Source organism: Physeter macrocephalus, chromosome 1 (genome assembly GCF_002837175.3).
Source record: "Physeter macrocephalus isolate SW-GA chromosome 1, ASM283717v5, whole genome shotgun sequence".
NCBI classification, from domain to species: Eukaryota; Metazoa; Chordata; class Mammalia; order Artiodactyla; family Physeteridae; genus Physeter; species Physeter macrocephalus.
The window spans coordinates 90,811,276-90,833,599 of record NC_041214.2 but is presented as its reverse complement, the minus strand read 5'-3'; the positions used below and the strand labels follow the sequence as shown (position 1 = coordinate 90,833,599).

The following is a 22,324-nucleotide window of genomic DNA, read 5'->3' as shown; positions in this document are numbered from 1 at the left end:
AGGGTGTGGAGAAAAGGGAACCCTCTTGCACTGTTGGTGGGAATGTAAATTGATACAGCCACTATGGAGAACTGTATGGAGTTTCCTTAAAAAACTAAAAATAGAATTACTATATGACCCAGCAATCCCACTACTGGGCATATACCCAGAGAAAAGTAGAAATCAAACAGAGACACACACCCCAACGTTCCTTGCAGCACTATTTACAATAGCTAGGACATGGAAGCAACCTAAATGCCCATCGACAGACGAACGGATAAAGAAGATGTGGTACATATACACAATGGAATATTCCTCAGCCATAAAAAGGAATGAAATTGGGTGATGTGTAGAGACATGGATGGATCTAGAGACTGTCATACAGAGTGAAGTAAGTCAGACAGAGAAAAACAAATATCGTATATTAATGCATATATGTGGAACCTAAAAAATGGTACAGATGAACTGGTTTGCAGGGCAGAAATAGAGACACAGATGTAGAGCACAAACGTATGGACAGCAAGGAGGGAAAGTGGCAGGGGTTGGTGGTGGTGGTGTGATTAATTGGGAGATTGGGATTGACATATATACACTAATATGTATAAAGCAGATAACTAATAAGAACTGCTGTATTAAAAAAAATTCAAAAATTCAAAAACTAAAAAAAAAGCTAAAAAAAAAGAAGTGAAATAAAAGCAAACAATCTATTCTTCCTCTAGTAACTTCCATCTGGAAGAATTATGTTACCATATGTCAAATTATCAGGCCAAAAGACTGAAGGCCACACTCCAGCTCCTCCCATTGATGTCCACTTCAGCTTTTCTTTTGTGTGGATACACAACGGTCTCATATTTGAGTCTAATATCAGGAAATGGTCATGAATTCTAAGCTGCCCTTTGAATATTAAAGTCCCTCTCTAGCTGAACTGGAACCCCCACAGCCCTCATCCAGGCAAGTTAGGAAAGTGCCAGGCCTTTTGGTGGTCACAGTGAATAGGGCACCACAGACATTTTATGGGTAGGGACCAGGAAGGCTAAATGTTGAGCACTGTGTCAGGAGTCTCACATAAAAACTGCCCAGACCCAAATGCCAAAGAAATAATGCACCTAGCTATTTTTTTTTTAAGCCACAAGATGGCAATAAACACCAAGAAAGTCCTGAAAGATTAGTTTTCTGGCCATAAAGGAACAGGAAGTTTCAAAATGCCCAAAAAAGAAAGAAAATTTTTTTTTTTTATTGAAAAAGCTGAAAAACACTTTTGAATAAGCCTATGCATTCCAACTTTCATTTGTAATGGAGATTATGGATGTTTCTTTCCAAATAAAGATTAATTACCAAAGAGGCAAAAAAAATTCCTATACTTGTGCTGGAAATCTCATTCTGCTAAAAAGAGTATCTGACAAATTCCTCATTTTTCAATAATTTCAATTTTAGGTCAGGTAAACAATGGCAGTAGCATGCTATTTAATCTTTGTCCTCTAAGGACACAGCCAAAAAGCTTTGATGCCAAGTCTGAAGAATTAGGTGAGACATTCAACTAATACCTTAAAAAAAAATTAACAACAAGCAGTGACCAATAAAGTATTCTCATTTTCTTAAGTGGCTTATAAATTAGCTCCTAAAGCAATTTTAAAATGTTCTAAGGAATATAAATAAATAACAACTACTGATATTTCCCATGGTCACAGAGTTAAAATAGATAATATCTGGAGACTAAGTTTTAGTCTGTTTGTTTAAGAAACATTATTTGATAATCATACCTTTAAAAACATTTGTGTTTATTTTAAATGGATTACAGTATGTTCTTTTGTTCCACAAAATACACATAAATACTGAAACATAAATAAGTTAGTCTCTACTTCCTAGCAGAAGCAATGCAGAAGCGTAGAAATTAAGATCAATGCACTCTAAAATCAAACTGCCCAGGTTTGAGTCTTGTCTCTGTTACATCTTAGGTATGTGACCTTGGGTTAAGTTACATAACCTCTCTGTGCCTTGGTTTCCTCATCTGAATAAGAATAACATAAAACCTACCTCATAGAGCTGCTGTAAGAATTTAAAGAGATGACATACAAAGGATAATATATGGCACATATTATATTATGTCTTATGGCCTGGCACATAAGAAACATTCAATAAATGTCAGTAGTAGTATTGGCTATTACATTATTATTTATACTTGGTCTTGCTTTTGAAAAACTAATGCTATTATAGGGATCCCTTAGGTCAGGACTAAAGACAGTATTATTAGAATTTAAACCAGCAACCCCACCATATACCACAGTATCTAAAAACTAATAATCTTTAGAGAAATAATCCTAAACGAGTAAATCTCACTAGGTGTCGTGCCTTTGCAGGCTCCAGGTTCATGAATTTAAGCTATCCTCCAACTAGGAATCCTATATTGTTGCTTTCCAGTTTTTAAAAATGTTTATGCAGGTCCTTGCAGTTCCCATCTGGTACAATGCCTATAGCTCACGCAACTGTAATGCCCTCTCAGGGCACACTCACACACTGCAGTGCTGCAGAAGCACCTGAAAGTGTCCTCCAATCCTCTGCAAAGTGTACTGATAGACAATGGAGCAGGGGCCTTGGTGATCACCACTGAAATGTTCAAAGTTAAGGTATTATTGATAACGTGTAAGTGATTTCTGTACTTCAAGATTAGATACTGGTTCATATCTTTTCTAAACAAATTAAGGCCATAATATCAACATAAGTTAAGAGAGCCAAAAGAAAAATTACCTAAGAATTTAAATGAGTTTTTTCCTATGTCTGAATGTAGTGGGGCGACTGGTGCTCACCCATATTAGGTTCTCCTTTCCTTTGGAGTATATGGAAGTATGAGAAAATTTCATGTCCCATATCTTTATATTAGGCAGGGCCATATTCCTCATTTTAGCCTATAAAATACAAGTAGAAGTGAGACTATCATACTTCTGGGCCAGGGCATGTAAGAGTTGGTTTGCCATATCCATGTTCTCTATTTCCTGAAAAACATATACTGTGACAGTAGATCCTAAGATGGAGGGAACCTAAATCCTGAGTCACAGGATAGCCTCAGATGACCCATGCTGGTCTTGGTGTGAGGGAGAAATAAACTTCTGCTGTGCTACGCCATTGAGATTTTGGAGTTTGTTACTGTATGGCCTAGACTGGCCTGATAAATACCCTGAGGTAGTTCATTTTCCTCTCCATTCACTACCAACCAAGTGATAACAGATGTAAAAAAATATGTACTAGTGGGCAGAAGTAACGGAAGAGTTAGAGAATGCCAGCAATATTTGGAAAATAGGGAAGAAAAAGTAGAAACACAGTAAGACAGTATATATCTATTTTCCTTATGAAGCCCTAGATATCTCATTAGGCACTTTTGTTCTGGCCACAGGACATCTTTGCATGGAGACAAAAAAATTCAAAGAGCAATTCTTACCTGCGTAAATGAGCATTTTCACTTCTTAGTGGTTGCATGGCCAGTGCTATTTCAACCTGAATATTTGTGTTTCCATTTACTGTTGGAAGCAGAGATATATACAACTCCAGTTCTGTAATCAACCTCTGAATTTCTGAATCTTCTATAAAAGGCAGAAGAAATGAGTAAAGACAATATTATAAATTATTTTTGGATAAGATTATTCATATGTATTACTAAAAAAGAAAATATTTCAGAAATATACATACATGCTATAAACAAACTCAACTCAGTTATTTATGAATTTATTGTACAAATCCTGTTTTCCTCTTTCCTGCCGCCTGCATTTCCTTACTGAAAAGAATTCTAAAGACATTAAGTTCAGTAAACTAAAGATTAATCTTAAGTCACAGAATTATTATATCAGTGATTTTTTCAGTTAAAGTGTCTAGTAGGAAGATGGTTTATATATATCTCCTAGTTCACATTTACCAAAAGACTATATTAGACTCCTATAATTGCTAAAGGGTTTCCTATAATTAATTACAGTATTAACATTTATAATACAACCTTTGAACCTGGCATAAACAAATAACTCACTTTAGGTGATTCAATTTGGCAACACATTGAGGAAAGGTCTACTAAGATAAGGTTTTATTATTTAGTTTTATAAAGTAGTTTAACATAATCAGCTACACTTCATTTGATGTAGCATCAAAAGCAGTTATCATTTTTGTTATTAATTGTGGGGAGCGGATGGTTTGGGAGATGGCAAACAGCCACAGGTAGAAGGTAGATTTTAGATCTTTTGTCCTTTTATTTTTGTCCCCTCATTTCTATTCAAATTTTCTGTGAACTGAAAACATTTGATAAATATATTAACTGTCTGATATCTAAAAGAGGTAAAGTATATCCTAGTTACAAAAATTTACTCAACTCCATGAGTATTTTAACACCCTGATGGAATGTTTACATGCACACAGTAAACAACTGTGCCCAATTACAGAGCAGACTTCTACCAATCCTCCCTAGAGGGGTTTTACTTGTAAGCACTGGAGGCCGAGACCTGGGCTCCACCATTTTCTAGCAATGTACCTTAGTCAAATTACTTAACTGTTGAAGCCTAGGTTTCTTCATAGTTAAATGGAGATAACAACAGTACCTCATGGGGTTGCTGAGAGGATTAAATGAAATACTGTTCTGCAAGCCTCAGTTTCCTCATCTGTAAAATGGGGACAATAACAGTACCTCATAGGGTTGCTGTGAGGATTAAACGAGATAATGCATATAAAACACTTAGCACAGTGCTGGGCACATGGTAAGCGCTCAGTAAATGATATTGTTACTATTATTATTGTTACCAATGATTAAGTATTTGGTTAAGAAAATAGTAATAAACTTAAAGTCTAAAAACACAAGAGATTTTAATATATTAAACCACTGGATCAACAGTGCTACAATCCTTTAGATAAATTTTAAGATTTGGTACTTTTTTTTGTCAGCCTGCAAATATTAGGTATTCAATCAGTGCTTCCACAATTAATTACTGTGTTTTCTAGATGACAAATCTGTAACTAACTCCAGATGAAAGCCATTATTTAGAATATATACCCATAATGAAAACATGAATATGACCTGGCTCAAATATCTCTTAACTCCACCCAAGACATTTTTCTTGATTTAATTAAAAAATCCCAAGAGTGAATTTAAAAGGGCATAAAAAGTTTTAGGTTCCCTCTCAAAGTGAGATTTGTTAAACATTATAACAGTTGGTTATTAAAGAAATGATGAGAGGAAATTTTCTGCACCTTTTTAAAATAGGAAAAAATTATCATTCTATTCTAGGGAGTTAATCATGTTTAGGGTCCTCTAACCCCTTAAAGTTTATCTCTATAACTGGTTGAATCTTTTCAAGGTCCTTTGAATCAAGCAGAATGAATACACACTTGCAAGTAAAAGACTGTTTGATATTCCCTAGCACATTTCAAATCCACAGGAAACAAGAGGGAGCAAAACCTAAAAAATAAGAATAAAACAGACAAAATTCATTTCCTCATTAGCACAAGACATATTTCTATGGAAAATATCACAAACTCCATGTCAGTTATTCTGAATTTAAATGACATGCCACAGGGACTTCCCTGGTGGTGCAGTGGTTAAGAAACTGCCTGCCAATGCAGGGGACATGGTTTGATCCCTGGTCCAGAAGATCCCACATGCCGCGAAGCAACTAAGCCCGTGTGCCACAACTACTGAGCCTGCACTCTACAGCCCGTGCCACAACTACTGAGAATGCACACCACAACTACTGAAGCCCGTGTGCCTAGAGCCCGTGCTCCACAATGAGAAGCCACCGCAGTGAGAAGCCCACGCGCTGCAACAAAGAGTAGCCCCTGCTCGTAGCAACTAGAGGAAGCCCGTGCACAGCAACGAAAGACCCAATGCAGCCATAAAAAGTAATAAATTTTAAAAAATTAATTAGTTAATGCTAAAATTATTAAAAAAATAAAATAAATGATGTGCCACAGAAAATTATAAAGAAAGTCTTTATCTACCTTGTTCTGCTACCAGGGCCTTGAGCTCTCCCAACAAATACTTGATAGTTCTAACTTCTTCAGCACTCTGGTTCACATTTTTTGCATTCTGCACATCCTTTATTCTTGTATCTTGCACGGGTATGTTTAAATCCTTTCTTTCACTTCTGACCTCTCCAATTTGTTCTTTCACATATTTTTCTTCATCAGTAGCCAAGAAATCTGGCTGTAATAGGGTGGGGCTGCAGCAAGTCCGACTGTCTGGATGAGAACGCAACAGTTTCGTGTATGTTTGGAAACACTTTAGTAGGTCCGGTTCCTTAAGAACTCTTTGTTGTGGGAGAATTCCATTAGCAAGACCCAGCTGCTGAAATGTTGGAGTAGCTGGTTTGTCAGTTTGGGGCAGGCTACATGGAACTCCAAGACTTGTACTGAAGGAATTCCTTAGAACATCATCAGTACAGTTCACAGGAATTGTTCTACCTTGTGATGCAAACTGGTTGCCACCATCAGTCTGAACTTCCTAAAGAAAGAAAAAAGCAAGTTAAGCCTTCAAAAATGTAAGCACTGACTTGTAGGCATTAACTATAATAAACTCAAACGAAAAATGTTAGATGACAGTTGCAGGATGGAGTTATAGATTACCAGTAAATAAACTGAATTTCCCCTCAGCACAATATTCTAGCTTTTTAAAGCTTAATTAGTTCACTCTGCAATATGGGAACATTATAAAGCCATGACTTAAATAGATCGTTTAAAAATATCACACATGGTTTAAAGGCATCAAAAATTAGTCTACTTTGGGATTGAATAAAATTCCACTTTGGGAAATTACAATGTAAGAAAATAAGGTGAAAAAGCTTTTGCACAAATATATTTAGAGAAATGTTACAATGGTAAAAACTTCCTTAAATGTCTAACCATAGGTGAGTAGTTACAAAGACCATGGTATATCCACTACATAGAGTATTAACAACTTATTAAAAATTTACAAAAGATAAATTACCATAAAATGTTAAGTGAAAAAAAGCAGTATATAAAACGCTATAAAATTTAATTATGATGATATTTTTAAAAACTAACTTAACAAATTAAAACCAGAAAACAAAACCTACACAGAGAATTAAATAACTGGAACATGCTCTATCAACGTGTTAACAGCAATTATGCCTGGGTGGTAGGTATGGGTGATTTCTTTTTTCTAGTAATCTCTTTCCCTTTCCCCCTCCCCCAATTAATAGGTAAAACTTTTCTAATAAAAAATAACTTGAAAAAATAATTGGTCTTTACATCCTAGGGCATTAAGATACAATCAGCAAATTCAATTTTCTCTCAAGATGACAATGTCTAAAAGCAAATTACTACTTATATAGTATATAAACTGTACTCACAGAATGAACCACTGGAGGACAGGGTGGTTGCTGAGGTAACTGGACTGGGGTAGAGGTGGATAAGCTATAATTAGAATATGGAGATGCCTGAGATTCTAAAAGGGAAAAGGGAAAAAAAAGCCATTCACATCTCAGACTGCTTATATAATTACCAGGCAACTTAATTAGAGCTTATAATCATGCTTTTTAAAACGTCATTCATACTAACCAGAACCAGACACAGTGTGGCAAGGTGCAGTAGGAATTCCTTTAGGGCGGTTCTTTGAAGCCAAGTTATTCATCAGTGACATTTGAGTCTGCACATGCTCACAGAGGGCTTGGTATATTATGGGTGAATACATTCTATAATGATCTTGTAGTGACCAATTTTGCGGTATATCTGATGAGTCTCTTTCACTTCCAGCAGAAGCATCATTAGGAATCTGTTTCTTATTATCTGAAGATACTAAAGTGGAAGAAGGGGAAAAAGTTCTTGAAATACGATTCTTCAAAAACCTTTACCATGAGATATTAGGGAAAAAAGGACTCTCAGAAGTAGCTCAATTTATCACATACTTTACAGAACAGCTTTACCGCTATCACCCTTAAAGAAAATCACCTCAAATGATTTTTTTAAAGTAAGTAATGAATTAGGTTCTCCAGTCAAAAATCATCTACACTATGTCTTTAAAATCTTTATTAAACACTACTAATAAACTACTACTAATAAAATCTCTCCAATTATAAAGACCTCTCTTAGGGGGGTTACTTCTCTAAAATCCAGTAAAACTCTTTCACCTTGCTCCTTGTCCAGTTCATGCTCTTGAGCGGGGAAATGCAATAGAAAAGACAGATACCTTGTACAATTCTGATGCTTTGACAATAATAATAAAAATAATAATAATGATAAATAAATCAGAGCTTTTAAGAGTGAGAATAAAAGTAGATTTAATCTATACATTGGGCTCTCAGACAAGACCTTAACCTGACATTTAAAGTCTCCAAAGCTTAACCACGACATACTTTTCCAACCATCTTCCCATCACCCTCAACTAAGAAATTTTTCATTCCAGTCAGGCCATTTTAGACACCTAAAACAAGCTTTTCTCACTTTCCGAAAACATTACTCATGATGAACCATTCTTTCCAATTCAATTCTACCTACTCACCAAAGCTCATCTGAAGGCTTCTCTCTCCCACGAAGCCTTTTCTAGTCATTCTAGCCTAGTGACTGCTCTTCACCATCCCAGAGCACATATTGTCTATACAAATCATATATCACTTGCATACTGTACTATATTGCTTATCTTTCATTCTCTTGTCTACCTGACTAAACTATAAGCTTCTTTAGGCAGGACTGTATTTATACTTCATTACTTTCTCCCACCGAGTCTTGTATTAATCTATGTACCAAGCAGTACAAAGTAGAAACTTGGTATTAATAAACTAATACATGAAAAACAAGTTTTCTACATAGCACTACTCTATAGATCACTATCAAAATCTATTTCTTTGTCTAATAAGATCCCCTTCCCAAATGTTTTTTTAAAGACTATTAATAGAAATGAGAGTGTTCTTGGTAGATCATAGGTTATCAGAGTACAAAATAAGTTTAGAAAAATATATAGCTTTTGGCAAAAGCTTACCAAAGCTAAATATATATTCTATGACACAGCAATTACACTTCTGGGTATATACCTAACAGAAATGAGTGTTTATGTCTACTAAAACAGTGGTCCCCACCCTTTTTGGCACCAGGGACCAGTTTCGTGGAAGACAATTTTTCCACAGACCAGGGGACAGGGGGGATGGTTCAGGCTGTAATGAGAGCGATGGGGAGCGGTGGGGAGCCATGGGGAGCCATGGGGAGCAGCAGAGGAAGCTTTGCTGGCTCGCCTGTGGCTCACCTCCTGCTGTGCATCCTGGTTCCTAACAGGCTGCGGGCAGAGGAGTTGGAGACCCCTGTACTTAAAGATGCGTACGAGAATGTTCACAACAGCTTTATTTGCAGTAGCCAAAAACTGAAAACACCCAAATAGCCATGAATAGTAGAAATGGATGAATTGTGGTATAGTCATCTGAAACTATACAGCAATGGAAAAGAACAAATTACTGATATACTCAAACTACCTATATGAAATTAACAGATATGATGTGTGAGAGTCAGACACAAGACTACATAGTATACAACTGCATTTACATGAAGTTCAAAGATAACAGAACTATCCAATGGAGATAGAAGTCAGAAAAGTGGTTACTCAAGGATGAGGAGATAGGTGGTAGTGAGAATACTGAGGGGTAGGAGCCTGGTAGGGTACTGAAAATGTTCTATATTTTCATCTGGGTGGTGACTATATGGGTGTACCACATATGCAAAAATTTATTGAGATTTATGCATTTGCTTTAGGAAAGTTACTCCTTAATTATTTAAAAAGTGAAAACAGTTAAATTTTTAAAAATGGTATGGAATTCGCCAAATACATATACAGTTTATTGAAAATAAAAACATCGCTAAAAGCATAAAACTTACAAGTAAAAGCAAAAAGTTAAAGGCAGATGAAATATTATAACCAATAAAGATAGAAAAATACTACTAAATTAATATTTAACTATGAAAATGGTTGGAGATATTGGATGCTTCCATTTTGACTTGGGCTATACTCTTCCTTTTGAGATAATCTATTGCTGTGAACATACTTCCTTGGCTCTAACAGTTACTAGCTGAATAACTTCTGGCAAATTATTCAACCTCTCTTGGCCCCCTCTTCCTCATCAGAAAAATGATGATAAGAGCATTACCTATTTCATAAGATTGTTGTGAAAAGTAAATAGCACATGTAAAGTATCAATGTCTAGCACATAGTGAGAACTCAATAAATGTTATATCTATTACCAAATGGCTACAAAGTCTTAATACGGACAAATAAATATTTCATATTCACACATCTTCCCAACTGCTATCAATAAAATATCTCTAACCGTGTCCCCTCTGAGGGGACATGCAGTAACAATTATTCTTAACTCTCTGAATATATGAGCTAACAAATTGGTTAATAAACATTTCTGTAAAAAAAAATTATTTCTTAGTGGAAATACAATTTTATAATAAATCAAATGGAAAAGTATCCTCCTAAAATAGTTTAACTTTGAAATCTAAAATGATGAAGGGTGAGATCACAGGCAGCCCACGGCCATCCAGCACATTGCTCTTCCTTTCCTCCTGATTCCTAGGTCTCTCTTCTGCTCCTGGGTTTCTTTCGGTCCCATAAGATAAGAATTGTCTGGTTTGAGGAATTCTCAGATTTTACACTCATAGTTCCCAAGCATTGGCACTCATTCACTTTTCAAGGGATGGTTTTCACAATCTCTGATAAAGCTGAGCTACAATATTATGCCTTTGCCAGCAGATGGCATCATCCAACATAAATTAATAAACCTCAAACACTTCTTAAAATTCAAAGCTTTAGAATTAACATGACTTACTTTGCTCCTTTATTAATTCACTCTATGTGAAACTCTACTGAGAATGTTGTATATCTGTATTTAAGAGACAAAATCTTAAAGCAAATTACCTAAGACAAGTTAAAAACCATAAATGGATACATAATTTTAAAATTAAAAATAAAACAGGGCTTCCCTGGTGGCGCAGTGGTTGAGAGTCCGCCTGCCGAAGCAGGGGACACGGGTTTGTGCCTCGGTCCGGCAGGATCCCACATGCCGCGGAGCAGCTGGGCCCGTGAGCCATGGCCACTGAGCCTGTGCGTCCGGAGCCTGTGCTCCGCAACGTGAGAGGCCACAGTGGTGAGAGGCCCGCGTACCACAAAAAAAACAAAAAACAAAAAAACACCACCACCAACAAAATAAGCCTACACAAATACAAATGAAGTATATTTTCTTGCTCTTGTTCACTATAACAAAGCACCCTACATAAACACTTTACCAAACAGCTTAGGACAGCAATGCCTAATTGGTGTCAGTTGATAACTATTTATTCAGTCCACAAAACTTTTTCTGTCCTTGAATTTTAGCTGCTGTACAGCACTGTTGCTTGGATGTACAAGCATTGTCTGACAGGTAAGATAATTCCTGCCACCCAAATACAGAACAGACATCTACTGCGGATAAGAGCTGCTGGATGCCTATTATAATGTGAAATACGTAAAAGAACACCTGGCCTTGATAAGGGCAATCAAAGCTCAAAATATTCTGCCTGTAGCAGTTTATTTCCCCAAGGTGAGGGCAGAAATAGATACATGATACTGAAAGTAGGTCACGTGCCCACAGCATTCAACACAGTTATCAAAATGTAAAAAGTTGCTTATTAAAAAAATGTCTTTTTTCTTTGAGTGTCAGGAGCACTCTCAAGCAAGCTCTCAATGCATTTCTGGAACTGCCTTTCTGCCTCCTTCCTCCCAGTATGCAACAGGGTGGGTGAGCGTGACTCCACAGACGCTCAGTGATCAGGCAGGTACCAGACAGAAAGTAAGGAGCCCAAGCCCCAGAAGACAGTTAACACCAAATAGTAAGATAATGTATGCTAAAGTTAAAATGATACATAGATACCAGTTAACATGCTGTAATAGATTCCTAAAGTTCTAGTTATGATTATCTCACTTATGGAGAGATGGAAAAGAAAGCAAGTGCTGAGTTTGGTTTTTGTGTATTTTGAGCACTGTGCCAACAGAGCAAAAACCTTGTACTGGTTAACAGCTGCTATCCACAAAAAAGAAAAAAAAGATGATCCTTTCTACACAGTGCTACAGTTTGGTAAACTAAAAAAGAGTAATTTAAGCAAAGGGAAAGAGGCTTCTGCTTCTGAAGAGTCAACCTTAGGAGTAAGTCAATAGAACAACTTCTAATACTGCAACCCTAAAGGAGACTGTCCTATGGGATATAGGTCCTTCCTTCTGAGGATGAAAGTGTAGGGGAAATGACAATAAGAATATTATATCCTGATCACGGGCCAGAACTGCTGATCTGACTCTAATCCACAGAAGAATTTAACGCCAGGGACCCAGAATGCTAGATCTCTCATTTGTTTCCTCAAACCTGTCTTCTACCCATCTCCACCCTGCTCTGCTCTCTCTGGGATGCTAATCTGTATGGATTACATTGTTAAGAGACATTCCTTCATGGGTCTCTTCCTCCTACGTGTCTTGCTGGGTCTACCTAAAAAGTAAGGCCTTGACCTAAGCTCTTTACCTGGGCCATTTCTTAGGGTTGTGTTTGTACTGAGCAACTTTGAGGGATAAGGCAATGATTCCCCTGAGACAAGTACAGGCTTGCTTACTGCTTACTACAAAATCAGTGGATTCCCCAAGCTCAGAGGTCATCAGCTGAAGTTTAAACCTACAGCATGTGCAGCATCCACCTGGGTCCATCCCATGATCCCAGTGGGAAATGGCAGCGAGGGAGAACCAACACAAATATGCTGATGTGCATGAATAATAAAGTCCTTTGTCTCTGACCCAGAGTCTCATGTCTCCTGTCAACATGCATGACACAGTAAGGCTAAATTATTAGTTGTAAGAATGAAAATCAAATCCCAGACCAGATATACAACAGGGTTCCAGTTGGGTCCAATCCAATGGGAGTCTCAGCATTATCAAGGAAAGGAAGAAGCATGAATTCAAAGTATTTATTCCCAACTCCCTCTCTATGAGGCCACCTTGGGCTGGCTTTGTCACTGCTCTTCTCAAGCAGCCTACTCTACACAACAGTATCTCTTGAGTCCCAGTACCCTCTTCCTCACCTCATTCCTTAAGGCCTAAGGATAATAAAAGCTCTGTTCCTGCTGCTAGCACTGGGCTAGCACAATGCCTTGTGGTTTCCGTATACTCTAGTCACACCTTTGTAATGAGTTTCTTTGTAAATAAACCATCTTAGAACTATCTTAATTTGAGTGCAGCCATCTATTTTCTGTTGGAACTCTGATAACAAACAGTTAAGTTGCTACCACGACACCATTGCCAGCCATGTACATTTTAAATGAGAGTTCCCTGAGGAAGGGTGCCCTGGACAAAAAATAACCTGGCTTGAGAAAAAAGGAATAGGAGGAATAGGTAGATGGCACTACCACTCCTTTCTTTGTCCACTGGGCCCCCAAAATAGGCGTCTACTTTAAGAATTAGACCAGGGGTTAGCACACTTTTTCTTAAAAGGCTAGAGAATAAACATATTACGCTTAGCAGGGCCGACTGTCTCTGTCACAACTACTCAACTCTGCCACTGCAGCACAAAAGTAGCCATAGAAAATACATAAATGAGGGACTTCCCTGGTGGTCCATGGTAAAGAATCCGCCTTCCAATGCAGGCGACGTGGGTTCAATCCCTGGTCAGGGAACTAAGATCCCACGTACCGCCGGGCAACTGAACCTGCGTGCCACAACTGCTGAGCTTGAGCACCTCAAGGAGAGAGCCCACGTGCCGCAAACTACAGAGCCCACGCACCCTGGAGCCCACGCACCACAAGTAGAGAGAGAAAACCTGCACACCACAACCAGAGAGAAGCCCGCACACCACAATGAAGAACCCGCGGATCACAACAAAAGATCCCATGTGTCTCAACAAAGATCCAGTGTGCCGCAACTAAGATGCAATGCAGCCAAAAAAAAATAATAATAATAAATAAATACTTTTTAAAAAAGAAGAAAATACATAAATGAATTAGTATGGCTGTGCTCTGATAAAACTTTATAAAATAAATGACTAAACATTATTTATAAAGCAAAACTGGCTGACCCTGGTTTAAACCAATGTTGTCCAATAGAAATATAATGTAAAGCATATATGCAATTTTAAATTTTCCAGTAGCAATATTAAAAAAATTAAAAATGGGTAAAATTAATTTTTTTTTTTTCTTGCGGTACGCGGGCCTCTCACTGCTGTGGCCTCTCCCGTAGTGGAGCACAGGCTCCGGATGCGCAGCCTCAGCGGCCATGGCTCACGGGCCCAGCCGCTCCGCGGCATGTGGGATCTTCCCGGACCAGGGCACGTACCCGTGTCCCCTGCATCAGCAGGCGGACTCTCAACCACTGCGCCACCAGGGAAGCCCTTTCATGTTTTATTCAAATCAATATAGCCAAAATGTTAACATTTCAATATGTAATTAACATTAAACATTAAGATATTTTATTTTTTGCATTAAATATTCTAAGCATACTATGTATTTTACTATTAAGCACATCTCAATCTGGATGGTAAATTTTCATTAGAAATCCTTTATCTGTATTAGATTTAATAAAATTTACAGTTGAAAAAAGTAGATTCATGTACCCAAGTTATTCCAAACATACTTAAAAGTTTTCTAATAACTGGATCAGGTACCAGTTTTCAAATTAAAATTAAAGTAAAATTAAATAACATTTACAATTCAGCTCCTTGGTTGTACTAGCCATACTTGGAATGTTCAGTGGCCACATTTGGCTACAGACTGCCATCTTGAGCAGAGCAGGTCAAGACAATACGAGGCTAAATGCGACTGGCCTCCAAGATAGGTTAGTAAGTTGTTTCCTCTGCCTTAGTTCTCTGACTCAGGACCACCCGCAACATCAACCTCTAGTCCTATGAATGTTCTGCCCTCGTTTTCTCAGCCTCTTTGCCTGGATCCTGATCTCTTAATACCCAGGGCTATTGCTGTAGATAATTTTCTAGACTTCACTCCTTGCCTATGCTGAATCTAAGCGTGCACTGCTGTGTTAACATTTTTGGCCCACCTGAACTGTGGAACTAGCTGGCTCCATGCTTGACCATCTGAATTCCCATTGCGGACTTTTATTTTTTTCTTTTTAAATAAATTTATTTATTTTATTTATTTATTTTTGGCTGTGTTGGGTCTTCGTTGCTGCATGCGGGCTTTCTCTAGTTGCAATGAGTGAGGGCTACTCTTAGTTGCGGTGCGCGGGCTTCTCGTTGTGGTGGCTTCTCTTGTTTCGGAGCATGGGCTCTAGGCGCACGGGCTTCAGTAGTTGTGGCTCGCAGGCTCTAGAGCACAGCCTCAGTAGTTGTGGCGCACAGGCTTAGTTGCTCCATGGCATGTGGGATCTTCCTGGACCAGGGATCGAACCCTTAACCACTGCACCACCATGGAAGCCCCATTATGGACTTTTTCATTTCCATTTTGGGCTATCTTGTTCTATAGGCCTCTATGGAACAACCTAATCAAAACTTGATTATTCTAAACTGCTTGCTGAATTATTACACTTAATTAAGTCAGCAAGATTAACTGTGAGGGTATAAAACATCCTTGGCCACAGTCACCATCAGTCAGTGGCAGGCCTTCTTTCCTTACATATCTTATCTAACTTGGAATTTTACCTTCTTATTACCATGTCTTCTAACTGTGCAGCTCAAAAATTGAGCTATTGAACCTACTTAAAAAATATATATATACATAAAGTATTTTTAAAACAATAAATATACACATGAAACCCAACCAATTTGTGAATATCTATGAAAACAAGGGGCAGGGAGAACAAAGATAACTCTATATACCTCCCAAATGTCAAAGTGAGTTTGAACCTTTCCTCCTACAAACCTAGCCACTTTTTTTTTCCTACTTTTCTTCTTGGGAAAGTAACTACTCAGTGTTTAGAAACTGAATAGAGGGAAAAAAAAGCACAAGCACACACACACACCTGAATAACCAATGTTATTAAAATGAATCCAACTGCATAATCCCAATAATTTATCAAAACCCCTAGAATTAAGTATTATATTTAAATATATAAGAGAAAAAATACTTACAAATTTCCTTCCGGACTACAGAAGGTACAGTATGTTTTTCATGTCCTTTCTTTTTAGATCCATATCGTTTGCTTTCTACAGGTCTGGGGTTATATCTATTTTCTGAATATGCTATTTCTGAACCTACTAATAATTAAAACAAAAATTCATTAGCATTAAGAGAACTACTTAATTGAGAAAAGGTGATCAGCAAAGAAGCATTTAAAAAATAAAACCTGAATCTTCATTTCTCAAAATGTCCCGCAGCAAAGAAGCACAACCATCAAGCCCTTGTACAGTTTCAGTCTGCAAGGAGAAAGTCATTTAGAAATTTGTACACAAAATTTTAATGCAGGAAAAAAAAATTCTGTAATTTAAAAATTTCCTTATTTAGAAGCAATTTATTATTGGTACAAGACTTGTTTTAAAGCAAAAAGTCTTCATTCTTCATTAGAGCAATTAATATTTACCTTTGAATTTTTATTCCCACTTCTTAGCTTTTACCTGAAAACTAATTAAAATAGCATATATTGTATCTATTCAGTTTACTCTTACCTGACTTTCTGAATCAGAATGAGTGGGATAGCCAGAATCTGCATTAAAACGGGGTATCTTTCTCAAATGGGTCCTAGAAAACAAGTTTGTTAATGTCTTTACATATGACACAAAAAGTTTTTTTCACAAAATATATTATAAATAGACATTCTCTTTCCAGCGAAGGTTGGATAAGAAAGTTTGTCCAACCATGTAAAAGATGGATTTATGCAGGACTTTGTGAAGATTGTAAAGACTAAAATGATCAACATGGGTAAGATATGAAAGGTTCCTCCCCAGACTTTTGTGAAGGTAGAGACCCATCTAGTTCTTTGGGGTAGGAAAAATTTAGTCTAGCCCAAACACTTGAAAATCTGTTGACATTTCCTGAAGCTGTAAACTTCTTTACGTACTTACCCTTTCTTTCCATTTGTTAATTTAGCAGGTCCAGTGTGCTTTCCTGAAGATAATACCTATGACATAATGCATTATATTGTAGTATATATACAAATATTTTTTCTATGACATTCTCAGTATGCTGTTTGGACAAAACCTAAAATGTTATTAATCGTTTCCATTCCCTTTTTTACTGTGGTAAAACACATAAAATAAAATGTACCATTTTAGCCATTTTAAAGTATACAGTTCTGTGGCATTAAATACATTCACATTGCTGAGCAACCATCACCACCATCCATCTCCAGAACTTTTTCATCTTCCCAAACTGAAATTCTGTACCCATTAATCATTAACGTCTCATCCCCTCCTCCCCTAAGCACCTGGTAACCACCCTTCTACTTTCTGTTGCTATTAATTGGCTATTCTGGGAAGTTCATATAAATGTAATCATACACTATTTGTCCTTTTGTGACTGGCTTATTTTGCTTAGCACAATATCTTCATGTTGTAACATGTACAAAATTTCCTTCCTTATTAAGGCTGAATAATACTCCATTTTATATATGTACCACGCTATTAATTTTTAATAAAACCCACAATTACAATTGAACTCTTATAAATAAATTATTTGTTCTATATAGAATGTCAAGCAAGCAACACATACATTTGTGTCTTAAGTCTATTTAAGCTGAAAATGAAGTTGAGATATTATTTTAATCATAAGTATCTACTATACTAAGTTTGGACTATACTCAACTGCTGAACATGTTCTACATTCCCCAGTTCTTCAAAACATACAAGTTAATTCAAGATACAGGGCAGAGTCCATAACTCTGATTCTATTTATCCACGTTCTTTAGAATGCCTGACAAGACTAGCACATGAAAACTCTACCATTCCTCTTTATCTATATCTCATTCTCTCAATCTTTCTTTTTAAACTCATATGTTGTTTTTTAATTTTTTATTTAAAAAATACCTTAGGTGGGCTGCCTTTTGTGTAGAATAAAGAAAAAAAATTTGCTTCTACATGCATCCAATACCTTGAGAGTTATAAAAGAAACAGTTAATTGTAGTTGCCTCCAGGGAGGGAAACAGAATCTGGGAGACAGAGAAGGAAGGGACTTTCCATGGTATACCTTTTTATATCTTAAAAACTTTATATCATATAAATATAATCTTTATTCAAAATATAACTTTTAAAAGACACAATTAAATTCCCTACTCACTCCCTCATTTTAGCCTTCAGGTGTAGTCACTGTTGGCAATTACACTTAGGATTTTTCTTGACATGTTTACATATTTCATCCCAAGACAGCTTTGAGCACTAACTATTAAACTTTCTGGAGTTATACAATATTCTATTATTTGCTTGAATATGTACACTCTCCTTCTAAGAATGCTACTGAGAATACATTTTTTTAAATTGGGTTGATAAAAAGTTTTACTTCTCCTTAAGATAACTTAGAATATGATGGAGTCATAAAGCCAGCCGTGAGAACCAACATTGGCGGAAGTAAGATCCCATGTAACATAGCTCCACTGGCCCCTGCATGACCCCCTCAGGGTCTTTCCTTTCACAATATCTATGTCGGTGTCCTGGCCAGGACCGCAATAAAAAGCCAAACCATTGTGCTGCTAGGTCTAAACACAACTACCACAATAATTATCTTTCAAAATTAAAATTAGTATACTATCTGAGATAAATAATGGCATAATTGTAAGATTATATACAGTATTTCTCCAAAAAACACACACATTATATTACAGAAAACCAGGTAAAGAAAATTAACCAAAATAAAGCACCCTGTAACAGTATCATACTGACACATTTCCTTCAAATTTATTTTGTATTCTTTATTTTGAAATAATAGTACAAATAATTGTATACATGTCACCAAGATTCCCCAACTGTTGATATTTTGCTACATCTGCCATGTTCTCTCTCAACGAAAATGTATATAATTACTTTTTGTCTGAACCATTTCAGATTAAGTTACAGACATGATACCACTTTATATTTAAATATTTATTCCTGGGACTTCCCTGGTGGAGCAGTGGTTGTTGGGAAGCCGCCTGCCAATGCAGGGGACACGGGTTCGAGCCCTGGTCCGGGAGGATCCCACATGCCGGGAAGCAACTAAGCCCTTGTGCCACAACTACTGAAGCCCACGTGCCTAGAGCCCGTGCTCCACAACAAGAGAAGCCACCATAATGAGAAGCCCGCGCGCTGCAATGAAGAGTAGCCCCTGCTCGCTGCAACTAGAGAAAGCCCGTGCGCAGCAACGAAGACCCAACGGAGCCAAACATAAATAAATAAAATAAATTTATAAAAAAATATTTATTCCTAAATACTTCCTAAGGACAAGGTCACTCTCTCATATAACCAAAGTATAATTATCAAAATCAGGGAATTAACACTGAAACCATACTATAATCTAATCTACAGATCTTATTCACATTTTGCCAATTATCCCAACACTGTACTTTATAGAAAAAAAATTCTGGCCCCCATCCAATCGAGGATCATATGCTGCATTTTAAGTTGTCCTATCTCTTTAGCCTCCTTTAATCTGGAACAGATCCTCGGGTTGTCATTCATTGTCTTTTACAGCCTTGACATATTTAAAGAGTATGAGCAGTTACTTTGGTAGAATGTCCCTCTGGACATTTAGACTTGTCTGCTTTTCCATGATTAGTTTCAGGTTGTGCTTTTTTGGCAGGAATACCACAAAAGGGATGTTGTATCCTTCTCAATACAATATGAGCAGGCATATGATGTCAGTCTGTCCCATTACTGGTGATGTTAAGTTTGATTAAAGATGGTGCCTATCAGAGATTTCACTACAAGGTTACTATTTTTACTTTTGTAAATATTAAGCATTTTGTGGGGAGATACTTTGAAATTACACAGACATCCTATTAATCAAACTTTCATCCAGTAGCATCCATTGAGGATTCTTGCCTTAATCCTTTGTCAAATGTTTTTCTAACTTACATCATTCCTTCTACATTTATTAGCTGGCATTCAACCTTAGTGAAGTACTTCTTCATTTGTTAGTATGGACTTACTGATTCCTATTTTACTTAACGGGTTATGATGCATTATTATCATTATTTATACTAATGCTCAAATTGTCCCAGATTCTGTCAGCAGGAGTGTTTTCAAACCGGCTCCTGTATCTTTTTAACATGTCCCCATTATTTTTTTGGCTATTGCTTACAATAACCTGATCCAGTTTTTTTTTTCATTGTGGTAACATGAAATCTACCCTCTTACCAAACTTTTAAGTGCACAACATAGTATTGTTAACTATAGTATGATGATTATAGCAGATCTCTAGAACTTACTCATCGTGCATAATTAAAAGTTTATACTCATTGAATAGCAACTCTCCATTTCCTCCTCCCTCCAGCCCCTGGCAACTACCATTCTACTCTCTGCTTCTATGAGTTTGACTATTTTTAGATACCTTATATAAATGGAATGATGCAATATTTGCCCTGTGACTGGCTTATTTCACTTAGCATAGTATCCTCAAGGTTCATTCATGTTGCATATAGCAGGATTTCCTTCCTTTTTTTAAGGTTGAATAACATGCCATTGTGTATCCACTAATCCATCAATGGACATTTAGGTTGTTACCACATCTTGGTTATTGTGAATAATGTTACATGAACACAGGAGTGCAAATATCTCTTCAAGATCCTGTTTTTAATTCTTTTGGATAAATATCCAAAGGGGGACTACTGTGTCACATGATAGTTCTATTTTTAATTTTTGAGGAAACTTCATATTGTTTTTCATAGCGGCTGCACCCTTTTACGTTCCCATCAACAAGTGTACAAAGATTCAAATTTCTCCACATCCTCACCAACACTTGTTATTTTCTGGATTGTTTTTGCTGTTGTTGTTTTGTGCTTTTTAAAATAATAGTTATCCTAACAGGTGTGAGGTGATATCTCATTGTGGTTTTGATTTGCATTTCCTTGATTAGTGATGTTGACCATCTTTTCATATACCTGTTGGCCATTTGTACGTCTTCTTTGGAGAAATGCCTATTCAAGTCCTTTGCCCATTTTTCAATCAGGTTATTTGGTTTTTTGCTGTTGAGTTGTAGAAGTTCCTTATATATTTTGTTTATGAACCCTTTATCAGACATATGGTTTACAAATTCTTTTCCCATTCTATAAGTTGCCTTTTCACTCTGTTGTTTCCATTTTATTTTTATATATCTAGGTCTCGGCCCTAGAGTTGACCATTTCTCCCAAAAGTCATGGTTCCTTTTCGTAGACAACAGTATTTAAAAACCAAGACCTAGGCAATAGCTGTGCTATTTGCTACTGGGGCTTCATATGGATTATTTATCTAGTCATCATGACTAGATAGTTGCAATTTTGAGTCTTGTGTTTTTACTTTTAAGTCTTTTTCCATATTAACATAGTCTTCAAATTTTTTAATGGTTGTATAGTATTTCCTTGAGTGGAAGTAATATAATGTGCCCTTGGTTTGCTTCATATTTTTCACAGTCAAAAAACAAACCTGAAATAAATGTTTTCATATACTGAAAATAGCCTTTCACATTCAAGATTAAAAGCTTAATTATTTGATAACAGGTTATTAGTTGTTTAAAGCACCTAGATACAAACTGCAAAACCACTTTCCAAAACAAGTGCCCCAAATGGCAATGCATGACAGAATCAGTTTGCTTTATCTCACATTTACTCCCGCTAAGTATTATCATTAAACTTTCTACTTTGCTATTTGAGAAAATTGTAAATATTTCTTAGGAGTCATATCTCCTACCAACAACTGCAAGATAAAATTATATTTGTGGAATAATTTAGTGTACTAAAGCCTTTCATTTCCACTTAATCCACACCCTGTGAGTTGCTATTACTTCTGTGAGATGGGAACCTAAATTTCACAAAGGTGGCTTGTTCAAAGTCATATATCTAAGAGATGTTTAAAAGAGTAATGTTTAAAAGAATGGACTCTGGCACCAGTTATGTGGGTCTCAATTCTGTCTCCACTGCTAACCAGTTGCGTAACCGTAGGGAAGTTAGCTGAAGTCTCCATCCCTCAATTTCCTCATCAATAAAATGAGGAGTGTTAGCTACCTCCTAAGACTATTGTGGAGATTAAATAAGAAATTATATGTAATATCTGTAGTAGTGCTACCCAAATGTTAGCTGCTATTATTATCATTGAGATGGTAATAAACTGTTTTTAAGGGGGCTAAATTGTGTTGCACAATTTATGCCAAGTGTGAAACAGATGTTTTATCAGGTTCTCTCATTTAATCTCCCAGACTCTTTGAGGCAGAATTTTACACCTATGTTATAGATAAGGAAAAGGAGGCTCAGAGCAAT

At 36.7% G+C, this 22,324-nt stretch overlaps 1 protein-coding gene across 1 annotated transcript in view; it reads right to left on the bottom strand.

Annotated features, from left to right (window-relative positions):
* The window catches only part of CCDC14 (coiled-coil domain containing 14), a 42,903-nt gene that overhangs the window by 19,162 nt on the left and 1,417 nt on the right, over positions 1 to 22,324 (bottom strand). Inside the window, exons 2-10 of the mRNA XM_024120306.3 lie at positions 16,971 to 17,026; positions 16,575 to 16,647; positions 16,256 to 16,325; positions 16,041 to 16,163; positions 7,525 to 7,761; positions 7,317 to 7,411; positions 5,947 to 6,448; positions 3,413 to 3,554; positions 2,490 to 2,583 (exon numbers count right to left, since the gene is read on the bottom strand). Coding sequence (XP_023976074.2) covers positions 2,490 to 2,583; positions 3,413 to 3,554; positions 5,947 to 6,448; positions 7,317 to 7,411; positions 7,525 to 7,761; positions 16,041 to 16,163; positions 16,256 to 16,325; positions 16,575 to 16,647; positions 16,971 to 17,026 — 1,392 coding nt within the window. The remainder of the gene's footprint in view (positions 1 to 2,489; positions 2,584 to 3,412; positions 3,555 to 5,946; positions 6,449 to 7,316; positions 7,412 to 7,524; positions 7,762 to 16,040; positions 16,164 to 16,255; positions 16,326 to 16,574; positions 16,648 to 16,970; positions 17,027 to 22,324) is intronic.